This window comes from Nanorana parkeri, unplaced genomic scaffold (assembly GCF_000935625.1).
Source record: "Nanorana parkeri isolate BGI_ZX_2015 unplaced genomic scaffold, ASM93562v1 scaffold228, whole genome shotgun sequence".
Lineage (NCBI taxonomy): Eukaryota > Metazoa > Chordata > Amphibia > Anura > Dicroglossidae > Nanorana > Nanorana parkeri.
In genome coordinates this window covers 602,072-616,281 of record NW_017306496.1, presented here as the reverse complement: position 1 = coordinate 616,281, position 14,210 = coordinate 602,072, and the positions used below count along the sequence as shown (strand labels likewise).

Here is a 14,210-nt window from a genome sequence, read left to right as displayed (position 1 = left end):
CCCATCTGTCACACTAAAACCCAAGGACTTCTACTTCTCATGGATATGGTCTGCTGAGGGCCTGAAATGTTTAAAATTAGGCCATTGAGAATAATGAGATCAAAAGATAATCATCATCCTCTATAGCCAGCATGTACGGAGCTTGTTAGAAAGCCCATGAAATGCCATACAATGGGGCAAGTAGCAAAGTTCACCTACATCTGACACCTGTATTGAGATTTCACAATTTGGTGATGCAAAATGAATGGGAAATTAGATATTTTATTGTACAGTTACTCTAAGTCATTTGTATTGTACCATACGGTTTTAGGTGCAACCAACATTGCTATGACATTTGCACATGAAAGGTTACCTGGTCATGGATATGCATTTCATAATATCTGAACAGTCACTAATGAACTTTGACATTGCTAAAGACGTATTGAACACAATGACAGAAATGTGCCAGTATCTTCACCTTAAGCTCTGTTTGCAGTTTTATGACAGATTCTGTTGATGATGTCAGTTTTATAAAGTCTGCTCCTTTTAGGGCCTTCATGGTTTCCACTTCACCTGGGACAGAAGAAAAGAAATGTCAGAGAAGCCAGCCATACAATGTTGTAGTTTGTCCCCGTCACTCCATACGGCAGTTATGGACCAGAAGTTCATAAGTAGCGGCACTTGTAGTGATGACGCCATGTGTACTCAGGAATGGATGGATGACCAGCACTCACAAAATCCAAAGAACTGGATCTCTCGTTCAATGCTTTAGTAAATCATCACAATCATCATACAAGCCGACGTCTCGGGAGCCAAGCAGGGTCCCTTCCTCAGGGCGACATTGTGACGCAGGATCACAATCTGGCCTTAAGGAAGGGAACCTGCGTGGCCCCGAAACATCGACTTGTATGACAAATGTGACAGTCTAATAAAGCATTGAACGAGAGATCCAGGTCTTTGGATTTTGCGAGTGCTGGTGATCGATCCATCCATTTCAGAGAAGACAACATGATATTTCTACATTGTTCATTTCGGTCCCATAAGTCAAACAACCTATGAGAAACCTACAGGAAAATAAAAAAGGCACTGCTACTGCTAGATTTAGAACAATGAAATAAAACAATCATTTTATCACAAAAAGTTATGCACCATACCAGTCAAACTGGCGCTAATGTGGACTGACTTGGGTAGCTGTAAGAGATTTCTAAAGAATATCTACATCGCCGCTCATGAATTCCAGGGTATAGATCTTATGCAGGCTTGCCATTAGCTTCATCTAGAAGTGTTGAAGAAGATTAAGGCCAACAATATGCACAAGGGAGCATGAGGCCGTATAACGCAAAGTGCGGCATACAGCTGCCCATAGTTGTGATTGGCTTTACACAAATTGACTAGTATGAGTGGCTATGTCTATCCCACAATACACATTATACAGCCCATGAGGCCTTTCACAGCCTACTTTCTTGGTAGTCATAATAGCCGCCAGACCTGCCGCTGGAGCCCTGGCATACATAGGAGGGGAGTTTATCAATCTGGAGCAGACAAAATCTTGAGCAGGTGCCCATAGCAACCAATCAGCTTCTCTCTTCAGTTCATTCAGTTTAGCTTTGAAAATGAAAGGGAGAAGCTGATTGGTTGCCAGCTGCTCCAGATTTTGATAAATTCCCCTGATAATGTGCCATCAGCATCGTAGAGCAGGGCACAACACTGACTCTGTCCCTATTATAGGGGGTGCACAATGGCAGCTCCCTCAGGAAGTTATGTGCCCTGTCAGGAGACTGGACCTGGTTCATGACAGGGACACTTTGCTGTGTAAATTAAGACGTCCATGGCAAAGTATGTGAGGAGCACAGGAGCTCCATCATCCACATCGATCACTCTGAATACTCGTATACTATAAATATAGCTTTCCAATAGTCACACGAATACCTGACAGAATTTACTGTTACGTTGCCTCAATGTCCAACACGTGAGACCTCGGGAGGGACAAACCTCAAAACTCAGCGCCTATGCCTGGAAATCTGAACGATGAGCACAGATAATGTGCGCGGCTATTCAAGTCGGATGTCCCTTCACGCAGCTCTCCGGGCGCAAAGCTCCGCTTTAGGTCACACACACGTCAATGGCTGTTCTCGTTCTCCAAGCGCGCCTCTACTGCTTTCAAATGTAGCTTCCCAGCCAACCAACGCGACTCCCTTACGTCACCCTGCGCGACACACAGCACTGCATGCCGGGAGATGTAGTCTCGTGTGTGGGGCTGCAAAAAACGCCAAGGAGTGTCACGTGATCAGCATATGCTAGACAATGAGAAAGTTGGTTGGATTTGCTCTAGTTGGGAGATAACAAGCTGTCCTACACATAGAACAATTTATTGTCAAAGGTGCCATTTTTCTATTGAGACTGAGACTATGTTGGTGGTATAAATATAATTTATATTATATACGTGTGTGCAAAAACAACCCATATCAGTTGCAAAACACATGAAGTTGATTTTTTCGTTGCTGTCTGTGTGCCATTAGGAAATTTTTCCTTAACCTCCTGTCCCAGAAATACAAAAAAGTTAGAGGAATACTCAAAGTGAGTTGAATTCCAGTTTTAGACAGATGTCTGCATTTAAATATTTCCCCAAATCTCTTCCAGTGACTATTCTAAAAAGTTGCATTTCCACTCACTTTCTGTTTTGAGACAATGGTCACCAGTATAAATAGAGGGGTGACCCTTACCAGTGGGGAAACAGGCAGTAATAATAACAACAGGGTAGGACTGTGTCTTAGTGGTTTTTGGCTTGCAGCCCCCGGGGTCCTTGTTCAAATCCCAGCCAGGAAATCATCTACCTGTGCTGGGAGTTTCCGAAAATGTGCTGGTAGAGTAATTGGCTCTAGTATGTGTGTGAGATATGGACCTTATGGTGCCCATACACTGCTCGATTCTCGTACGAGAATCGCGGGAAATCCCGCGATCGTACGAGAATCGAGCAGTGTGAACGGAGACGTGCGACCGTTTCTACTGTACGGTCGCACGTCTTCCGTCGAACCAGCATGTTCGAAAACTAGCCGGGAATCGTACGATTCTCGGCTGGTTAGAACGGTGCTCGGAAGACAAATGCTGAACGGGCAGGTGTGCGCACGCGCACACTGCCCGTTCAGCATTGCAGTCATCGGAAGCCCGCCCCTCAGGGGGGCAGGCTTGCGATGATCGAGAGTGCGATCTGCCTGTCCAAGATAGGCAGATCGTACGTTTTTTTAATCCCTTTACAACCATCGCAAGACTAAGGTCTTGCGATGGTTGTACAGTGTATGGCTACCTTTAGATTGAAAGCTGATTGGGGACTGATGTGAATGTTGGTAAAGTGCTGTGTAAATTGGCTGTGCCATTTACCTGTAATAAATGCTTTTTTGGCTAAAGTATCAAATGGTTAAAATCCCTGTGGAGCTTTGTATGCCTGAGGGTGCCATCGGGATGATTTTCCTTCCTGTCTTGACATCCAACAGGAAGTGTGAGGAGAACTCTTCAACACAGAAAATCTTCTCTTAGACAGTGTCACCAGAAGAAGTGTTCTTGTTCCATGGATGGCTCTAGATTTGAGACAATTGTCACCAGGATAAACAGAGAGGGTGAAGCTCTAGACAGCAATAAAAATCTCACAAAGGTTAACCATCGCTTACTCTATTCAAACTGGACAAAATGACTCTATATACACTTTAAACTTGCATTTTTATTATAAAGAAAGCAATCTTATGGAAATTACTGAAGTGGTATCATTTATTTAGCAGGATCTCTGGGTAAGGGGTAACTGATTCAGGAGTTGCAAGCAGAAGTGTCCCCTGCAAACCAGACGGCACCTAGGACCTTTAATGCTGTAGAATAGCAATGGTGCTTGCAGTGATGTCCACGGATAGCGCCGTGCAAATCCAGAGATGATAATAATGAAGATCACCAACACTCACAAATGGAAGAAATCCAAAAGTTCTCTTTATTGTAGGATAAGGTCACATGTATCCAAAAGCCAACATTTCAGGACCACGCAGGGTCCCTTCATCAGGGCCAGCATAGCGTCACTATGCTGGGCCTGATGAAAGGACCCTGCGTAGTCCCGAAACATTGGCTTTTGGATACATGTGACCTTATTCTACAATAAAGAGAACTTTTGGATTTCTTCCATTTGTGAGTGTTGGTGATCTTCATTATTATCATCTCTGATTCAGGAGTTAGGTAAGTGCGGTCGTTCTTAAAGTTCAACTCAGGGCTCAGCTTCATACATCTTATATCATCAAAAAAACGCACATCTTGCTCAGCACATTTGGGGTGCCATTAACAATGAATAGGACTGCAAGGGTGACCTGGCTTATTCACACGTTTTGTTGTCACAGGCAAAATTGCTACACCACTGTGAATAGACGCAAAAGGTGATGTTGTCCTTTAACGTGACCCTGCCCCTTAAACAAAATGTCATGAAAGCTGTCTGCGATAGAAGACTTTGTATAATTAGTTCTCTGCTGGGCAGTGAGTCTGAATTCCGCTGTCTTGAGGCTTCAGCATTCAACGCTCCTAAGAATGTAGGATGCCTGCGTCCCACTCTGCAAATGATGGAAATCCCTGGTGATCAGAAAGCCAGATACATGCTTCCTCGTCGCCTGGAGACAGCTTCCTGGCTAATCAGGAAGCCAGGCAGAAAGTCATTACACGCTGCCCGACTTCCTTAATGGGACTTCCAGGATCGGTATTGGCGAGTACCGGAAAAAAAAATATTGATACTCGTACTCAATACCGAACAACTGGTAACGGTGCATCCCTAATAGAAAAACAACCCCGCACCCCACATCTGCATGCGAATAAACGCATGCATAGGGTATTGTGTGTGTGAGTGCTGCCCCCATTCCACTGTGTGTCATAATTAAAAGGGCAAGTTCACTTTCCCAAGTAATTTGGGAAAATGGAATTGCCCAATTAAATCTACACACTCCCCTTATCCCCAAGTTATTTTTTTTTTTTTTTTTAAGTTAAAACAAAATTAAAACTAGCAAAAAAAATTAGATGCGCCCACGAACATTCAAGTACCATAACTTATAACAGAAATGTATCTTATTTGTGTATCACTGGGCTGTAGATCCTCAAATCATCTCTGAATTGGTGCTGACACACACTATCACTTTTGGAAATCCAGTTGACATCCCAACATGCACTCCAATACACCCGGCAAATTACGCAGTGTACCCCCACTACACCCCATTAGCTGCACCCCACTATAGCCGACCATCAGCAAATTCAGCATCACATCTCTGGGACAAGCTGACTAGGAGTACGATTGTGCCCACCCCACACTCTCGCTCGCCTCGCCTCGCCTTTCCCTTATAGAAGCACCGCCCTACCTCGAATCGACTGAAGCAACGCCCCTCCTCTCCCGTCTACTACGTCACTTCCGGGGGGTCCTTGTGCTGCATGGGAAGAATTCGTTACTGATTCGCAGGGAGGGGCCTTTCCTCCTCCAAGATGGCGCAGACTGTGAACATCACCGAGCTGTCTCTGCCTCAGCTAGAGGGCCTGAAAAGTCAGCTGGACCAGGTAAATGTGCCGTACCATGGCCTGGATACAGAGTAGCTGCGGTGCAGGCATGGAGCTGGGGTGTAGTACTATATATCACAGCACTCCCTCTGCATTATGCATGCCTTGTCTGCATGGTGCTAGATGTAATGTCTTCATTGGGGTCAGTATGTGCACATTCGGTGTGTCAGATCGGTTGAAGGATGATTCCACCATGAGAACTCTTCAGGCTTATTTAGTGGTTCAGTCATTCATAGTAACCAGATTTCAGGTGACACTCTATTCATGGTTGTTGTGTTACATTGCCAATTCAGGGCAAAGCCCCTGCCACCCAATGACAAGGTGAGGATTATTGGGGTGACGGAGCAACTTTGCAGACACTGTCACTTTGGCCTGAATGGATAAGGTAACAATGTCTCTTAGGGCTGCAACAACTAATCGACATAGTCGATTATAATCGATTATTGAAAAAGTTGTCAACTTTTTCAATCATCGATTAATCGGCTTCTGATTGGTTGGCCCTGTTCACGGCTCCACACACGCTGCGCGCCACACCTCCTCCCCACCTCACGCTCGCTGCTGCCAGACCCGCCCGGCCGCATCTACGCTCCACACGCAGCACCTCCTCCATGCCTCACGCTCACCGGCCGCCCACGATCGGCACAGGGACGCGGGTAGAAGTAAGTTGCTGGAAGACTGCTCAGGTAAGCCTGCACTCCCCCACATGGTGCTCTATAATGTATTGCTGGGATTTGTATTCCTCTATAGCTGATGGTACATTCTGCTGTATATTATACCATCAGCTATAGAGGACTACAAATCCCAGCAATACATTATACACTGTATGTATAATGTATTGCTGAGATTTGTTGTATTCCTCTATAGCTTGTGGTATTCTGTATTGTATTGCGCTGTATAGAGGACTACAAATCCCAGCAATAATACATTATAAAGTGGAATACCACCAGCTATAGAGGAGTACAACAAATCCAAGCAATAATACATTATACAGCGCAATGCAGAATACCGCCAGCTATAATGTACTATTGCTGTGTTTTGTTGTATTCCTCTATAGCTGGTGATATTCTGCATTGTGCTGTATAATGTACTATTGCTGGGATTTGCAGTCCTCTATAGCCGGTGCCAGTCTTCATCATTGCTGTATAATTTTACATTTCACTATATTGCACACCACACTTTTTTGTTTTTCTTTTTTACTTCCACCGCTCCAAGCTTGCTCCTGTGATGGACTGCAATCTCAATACAAACTAGTAGTCCATCACTGGAGCCATTTTTTAAAAAATGTATTTTATTTTTTAACCGATTTAATCGAACTTAATAATCGGCTAACTAATCGATTTTGAAAATAATCGTTAGCTGCAGCTCTAATGTCTCTTATCAATGCACTGAGGCTCCATTCACACTGACTAGGGGGCTTCCAATATATTTTAGGTTGTAAAAGGAATTTCGCTGGAACCTGTGATTAGTGACGGGTATTAAATCGAGGGGTTCAGTTCTCCAGACCAAGCGTTCCTTATAGAACACCTCCAGGCAAACCTTTTCTTTAAACGCTTGAAGTCCGCGGTGTTAAACCCCCTTCCTGTCCAGGCCAATTTTCAGTGTTCAGCGCTGCGGTACTTTGACTGACATTTATTCCGTCATGCAACGCTGTACTGAAATGAATTTTACACAATTTTTTAGGGACCGGTAGCGCTTTCTTTTCATGGTATTTAATCACCACTGGGGTTTTTATTTTTTACTATATAACAAAAAAAAACGACTTAAAATTTAGAAGACAAAAAAAACCTGTTTCCCTCTGAAATGTCATACTAAACCTGATGAAGGGGACCCTGCGTGGCCCAGAAACGTTGTTTTTTTGACAGTCTGCATCAATAAAGAAGATGGATTATTGACACGACATAGGTGTGCTGGCGGCATTTATCATACGTCGGACACCAAACAAGTCAAGCCTTAAAATTGCGCAAGCGCGCTTGCAAAAAAACTACAACACCCAAAATGTCCCATAGGCGACACTTTAAAAGCTTTTACTGCTCATCAGTTTAGTATTATCAGTGATTGATGTTTTTGCACATAGGTGCACCTGACGCATGTTTGCGTGTGTATGTGGGGGATGGGAATTTTTTTTTTTTTTTTTTTTTTTTACGCTTAAATTTATTGCTATCACATAGGGGGTTTGTTATCCCCCTATGTGATAGCCAATGTATGTAATAGGTCCTCTTTATGGAGACATCAAGGGTCTCTAAAACCCCTAAAGTAACCAAGGGACCCCCAGAGAAGCTGATGAAGCAGAGATCTGGTGGGGGGCACACACCCGCAGAAAATATAAGCGATCGGGTGTCTCTACATCGCTGGCTGTTTAATTTTGGACAGTTTCCCCACTCTTGTGTGTGGTGCTGAGCACCGTGCACGAGTTGGGGCAGGGAGGGACATCCTAAAATGGCCACCCACATCTACAAGTCTCCCGTCTGGCCGTTTAGGTACCCCTGTACTGCAAGGGGGGAAGTGTTCATTTGTGTCTAGTTGATCCTCAGAGCTGGCCGGCCGTGACAGCCCTTCTTCCAGTGCCTCTCCTCCTCCACTGCAGCAATGGTATGTCCCTCGGCGTCCTCACATCCAATACACTGTCTAGAAAGTGATGACTCACAGGACTTTAGACCACTGCATCGGAGGGGAGAGAGGCTCCAGATCAGATGAGTAGAACTTTATTTTTGTAGCTAGACACAAACAAGCAATTAAAGGAGAACTATGGGGTCAGTGTTTTTCCCCATAGTTCTCCTTAGGGTAACGGGAGGACACAAACTAGCGTCCTCCCATTACCCTAAGCTCAGTATACAGCTCGCTACAGCTTGCGGTATACTGAGACGCCGGAGCAGATCCCGACTTAGATGACAGGATCCGCCCAGCTGCGTGACTGACAGCTGGCTCTGCCTATCTAGAGGCAAAGCCAGCTATACCCTCCCCCGTCCGTTCCGCCAGTCAGCGCTGGCAGATCGGAGCGGGGGGAATCCAGCCGTGACAGGATCGAGAGGTGAGCAAACCCGGTATGTGTTCGCTCACCTCCCAATCTACTGAGCCGACCTGTGACAGTCTCATTGTCACAGGTCGGATAGAACTATGAGGTGAGTGGAAATCACTCAGCCTCATAGTTCGAGCTGACGTGTAACAATGAAACTGTCACAGGTCGGCTCAATAGATCGGGAAGTGAGTGAATGCATACCGTCGCTCGCTCACTTCTCGATCCTGTACCTGCAGTGAGCCGTGACTGTCACTCACAGCTCCCTGCAGGGATCTCCCCACTCCGATCCTCCAGCGCTGACTGGAGGAACGAACGGGGGAGGGGGCGGGTACAGCTGGCTCTGCCTCTAGATAGGCAGAGCCAGCTGTCGCTCACGCAGCTGGGTGAATCCAGACAGTAATGTCGGTATCCGTTCCGGCTGCGGCGGTCTCAGTATACTGCAACCTGCAGTATACTGAGTTTTGGGTGACGGGAGGACGCTAGTTTGTGTCCTCCCGTGACCCTTAGGAGAGCTATGGGGAAAAGCACTGACCCCATAGTTCTCCTTTTAACCCTTGCAGTAGCGGTAGCCCCACTGCAAGGGTTAAGAAAAAGTTTGGCCAAAGCTCTGCTTTAATGTTTTTCAGTCTCTAAAATGTCCTTAACATGCACTGCTGATACATGGTACGTATTCTACAATGCTGAGATAGGGCCAACCTGATGCTTTGCAATATCTTTCATTCTGTCTGTTTCTTTCCCTTTAGGAAATTGAGTTCCTGTCTTCATCCATTGCTCAGTTAAAAGTGGTGCAGACCAAGTTTGTAGAGGCTAAGGAAAGTCTGAATGTTCTAAATAAAAGTAATGAAGGTAGGTGACCGAATCATTTCCAGTTTATTCAGTAAACGTCCAAGTAGCAAAACACTAATTTCCCAGTGCAGTACCCATGGAATCCACGAATCCACCTTTTGGTGCCTTGATCTTGCTAGGTCCGTAGCTATTGGTTACAGCACTTTGCATTTAGCTCTTTGACACTTGCACAGTATATGGAATATAGATGCGAATGCTGTTCGCGTTATGGAGTGTGATGCAGACATTACTAACTACTTTCTTCCTTTTATTTTACAGGGAAACAAATGCTTGTTCCTCTGACCAGTTCTGTATCCTTTCGCTTGCTTCATTGTGTTGTTGTCTAATATCTAAATGACATAGAACTGTATTCTGCAGAACAGTACGGTAAACATATTGGTTACCTGGCTGTGGAAGTCTAAATATATGTTCCTGTAAAGTAAAGATTTTTTAATGACGTGTTACTCCATCTGCTTACTATGGAGGAGGCCATTGGTTTAAGAACCACAATTGGGTTTTGTTTTTGTTTGTTTTTTTACAATGTAGCCAGGGTCAAATGAAAAGGAATGGTACTTTGCCACCTGCAGTAATCTGATTTGAAGCTCCTTCTGGTTTCTCCAGCTCAGAATAACATTTGACAATATTAGTGACACTAAACGCTGGAGTTAGATCTTAGTGACGTCCATAGTACGTCACTGCCACCGGGCCCCTTTAACCCCTTCATGGCTGAGGCCTTTTTTTTTTCATTTTTTGCACCCATGTTATATTCCACATTTTAGGCCTGAAAATTACTTAAAACCGCCACACATTATATATTTTCTGAATGCCCTATACAATATAATGGTGGTAGTTGCACATTTTTATGTTGCGCAATATTAGCGCAACTCCTTATTAAACCCCCAAATTTAGTGATAAATTTAATTAAATGCCCCAAAACACAACAAAATACCCATTTTTTAAATTAAATATAAAAGATGAGGTTATAACGAGTAAAACGATACCCAACATACCCAACATGCCCAGTTTACAAATTGCGTGCATCCGTGAAACGGCGAAAACTGCAGTACCCTAAAAAGTCCACAGAAGACGCTTTAAAAGCCCCCACAGGTCATCAATTTAGAGATATCCCAAAATACTGGCCCTAGAATTATTGCTCTCACTTCGGCGTGCGCGGCGATACCCAACATGTGTAGCGCGTTTGTCGTTTTCATATGTAGGCGCACCCGACGCGTGTTTACGTGGCGACGCGCGTGCTCGCAGGGGCGCGGGACTTTTAAAAATGTTTTATTATTAGATTTATTTTATTTAATTTTAATGTTAAAAACTGTTTTTGTTCTGTTTAAAAAGCCCCGATGCTGGCGACGTACATCGTCAGTCACGAAGGGGTTAAACAGACCTTGGCCGCTGGGACTCTGTTTACATTTGTAAACCCGACCGTCGGCTTTACAATAAATGCGCTACTGGCAACTCAGCTGTCGCCAGATCGCTTCCCCGGGCCGGTGAACGGTTCGTCCCCCCACCCAACAACCACGCCGTGTTTCCCGGCTTCATGGGTGTCGGTGGGGAGGAGAGTGACGAATGTTCGTTCACCGATTTCCTCCCCGTACTATGGGACCGGGTGCGACACGTATTGCATCACTTCTGGTCCATAGATGTCGGTGTTTGGCTCCTTAGCCCAGCTATAAGCTATTGAAGTGCGATCTGCACTTCAATAGCTTATTGAGAGTGGAAAGGTGATACTAGGGGTCACCTTAAAGAGTACTTGTCACCACTAATCTGCTATCATATGGGGGGCTTGTAAGCCCTTATGTGATAGCAATTCAAATAAAGTAAATAAAAATAACAGTTTTTAAAAATAGTATCAAATTAAATAAATGTAAAAATAATTTTAAAAACAAACATTTTTTAAAGTCTCCCGCGTGACATCATCCCACCAACGTCCATATCTCTATGGCATGGTTCGACCTTAAAAACAAAAAACAAAACAACTGTAGACAAGCTCCACAGAGAGAGTTGAATGCCGGAGCTTTGCTGTCATGTGGGGAAAGTAATCTCAATGCAAATATTTTTTTATCCACTGTATGCGGGGAAGCAATATTTAGGGCTTGTTCACCCCCATTTTCTGGTCCAGATCTGGAGCAGATCTGCAGATGCGGTGCTATGCGTGCAGTTTTTTTTGGAGTGGGGCTGTCAGCCGCAATGCGGCGCGTTTTTGACGCGTTTGTGCATTTCCGGACCGGAGAAAATGTGACCTGCAGTATTTTTTTCTGTCCGGAACGTACTGTGCTGGTGAGAACTGTAGCCCATAAAACACATAGGGAGACATTGGGATGCATTTTGGGTGCAGGAGCGCACAGTTCTGGTCCGGGCAGAATCCGGACATCATGTGAACAAGCCCTTAAAAGATGGGTGCATGTATTGCCTTTCCCTATTCTTTCAGTATTTTGAAACACTGACCTGGGACCTAATAAGTTCTGACTTTTGTGGTCTGCAATATTGTCCCAGCTAAGTGACAAAGTGTTAAAGCTAGTGGGTCAGCATAATGGCCAGTCCCCTAGCATTCTCCTAAGGAGGTCAGTTATCCTGTCATTTGTCTTTCATAACATAAACTTTAGGTCCTCATCGTTTAGCATATCCAGCAAACCGAAAAAAACTGCAGATTGAATGGGAATTACTGATAATCATATTGGGGCTTTATCACTGCCACAGAGGAATATGAGTATGGATATGTTACTTTCCTTACCTCCTACACGCAACAGATGTATGTGCCTGGAACACTTAGCAATGTCTCTAATGTGCTAGTAGATGTGGGAACTGGATACTATGTAGAGAAGGTATGTTTATTTCTAGCTATCAGCTAAGATTATATCTGGTATAGTGATAGTAGAGCTTATTAGATATCTTGGTGTAAATATCAGGAAATCATAATCGCCTCCCTTTAAAATAATAACAATAATTGAGTCTTTACTTGCAGCTTGTACACCGATACAGTGATACCTTGGTTTAAGAGCATAATTCGTTCCAGAAGCATGCTTGTAGTGTTAATGTGATGTAGTGGTATTGCCTGTTTGTGCCTTGTCTTTTTCCAGCTTGCCTTCGGTTCTCGTGATGACTGAGGGAGTGGAGGAGAGGAGGGTCTTTTAAACAGATTAAGTGACGTGTTTCCTGTGTGTGGGGGAGGAGATTCCATCTCGTGATGCTGTCCTGGAAGACTAATGGAAATAGAGTTACCGGTAAGTCCTAACTCTGAATTTTGGTTCCTGCATTGTGGTTCAGTTGTGCTGCATTATGCTTGTAAATATTTTTTTCATCTCTGTGAATTGGTAAATCTCTCTTTTAGACTGCTGAAGATGCCAAAGATTTCTTTAAGAGGAAGATTGACTTCCTTACAAAGCAAATCGAGAAGATTCAGCCAGCTCTACAGGAAAAGCATGGCATGAAACAAGGTAAGGCCTTCTTTTGTATTTAAGAGGTGACAACTTATATTTTTGTTAGGTTTGTAGTGGATATGCAGACTGAATAGAACAAGCATGTCCTGGAAATGTGGGCACACAAAGAGAAATCTGATAATTTTTTAATGAATAAATAAATGTTGCAGAAGTTTTGTTGTTGTTTTCCTCCTTGCCTTGCACATTGATCAGTGACCTGTTTTTCTGTTATCTCCGCAGCTGTCATAGAGATGATGAGTATAAAAATCCAGCAATTGACAGCGGCCCAGGCAGGGACATCCAAGGCTTAGCCCAGTCTCCAGAGAGTGCCCTAACAGTCACCCCTCACAGCAGATGCTGCACCATCTTCCTGCAGTGAAGGCTGATTCTTGGTATCCCTGGCCTTGCCTACCAGTGCAGTAAACCGCGTCACTACAGCAGATACCAGCCGAGCATCGTCTCAGACTGTGTGACAACTCTCCTGCCTCCTCAGCCAAGGGATTATTTATTATTTTTCTTTCTTTTTTTGTTTTTATTTGTGTCTGGGAAATATAAATACAATCACATTTATTTGAAATGATGAATTTTCTTTTAAGGACGTGTCCTGTTTCTTTTAGTGTTTTCTGATCCTGTATTGCATACAAATAGTAGGGCCATTGCTGGCATGTGTTTGAAAGGTTTGGGATTGTTATGCGTCACTACTCAGTAAGGCTGGGTTCACACCTAGGCGTATTACGCATGCACGTCTGTCGCGCGACCGTCACGCGTTTTTTACCGCGATTCGCGTGACCCCGAAGGCTACTTGGCTGTATCCCAATGGAAAACGCCCTCCAAAACGCCCTCCAAAACGCCCTCGTACTTGTTTGGGCGTCAGCCGTTTTGTAGGGCGTTCAGACGGGCGGAAATACGGAAAGGTGTGAACCATACCCATAGAAAACAATGGGATTTTCATGGTTGTACGTTTTGTAGAGCGTTCATAGAGCGTTGAACGCCCGACAAAACGGAAAGGTGTGAACGGGGCCTGAGTCTCTAACCCAGAATAGGAATGTGCATATGAGGTGTCCTGACATCTAATATACATATACTTGCCTCAAGTCGGTGACTGACCAAGTAGTAAAGAGAGGATAAGGATGACAGACTTCAGAAACAAGTTGGCAATGTCATTATCTTCTTTTCTCTGTTGAATATTCCTTTTAGAGGAAACCTGCATTAAGAGGAGGAGGATGCTATTGTTGACCTACTTCTAAAAATGCCAGTTGCCTGACACTGTCCTGGGAAAAAATAATCAAATCAGAAAAGTCATATTGAAGTTGGGATTTATATTCTAGATACTTGTGTCAAGTTTGTGACTTGAGGGCCCATTCACGCCAGATGCGTTGCAGGGTGATCCTTTTTTCAAT

At 44.3% G+C, this 14,210-nt stretch overlaps 2 protein-coding genes across 2 annotated transcripts in view; one reads left to right on the top strand and one right to left on the bottom strand.

The window, feature by feature from the left end:
* The window catches only part of ESPL1 (extra spindle pole bodies like 1, separase), a 35,933-nt gene extending 35,395 nt beyond the window's left edge, over positions 1-538 (bottom strand). Inside the window, exon 1 of the mRNA XM_018556205.1 lies at positions 458-538. Within this exon, the coding sequence (XP_018411707.1) occupies positions 458-538 (81 nt within the window). The remainder of the gene's footprint in view (positions 1-457) is intronic.
* A 4,898-nt stretch (positions 539-5,436) lies between these two features.
* PFDN5 (prefoldin subunit 5) lies at positions 5,437-13,382 on the top strand. The gene is made up of 6 exons (XM_018556212.1): positions 5,437-5,541; positions 9,301-9,403; positions 9,662-9,693; positions 12,142-12,216; positions 12,723-12,828; positions 13,051-13,382. Exons 1-6 carry the CDS (start codon positions 5,470-5,472, stop codon positions 13,119-13,121), a joined length of 459 nt encoding a protein of 152 aa, XP_018411714.1. The 5' UTR covers positions 5,437-5,469; the 3' UTR covers positions 13,122-13,382.
* The last annotated feature ends 828 nt before the right edge of the window (positions 13,383-14,210 follow it).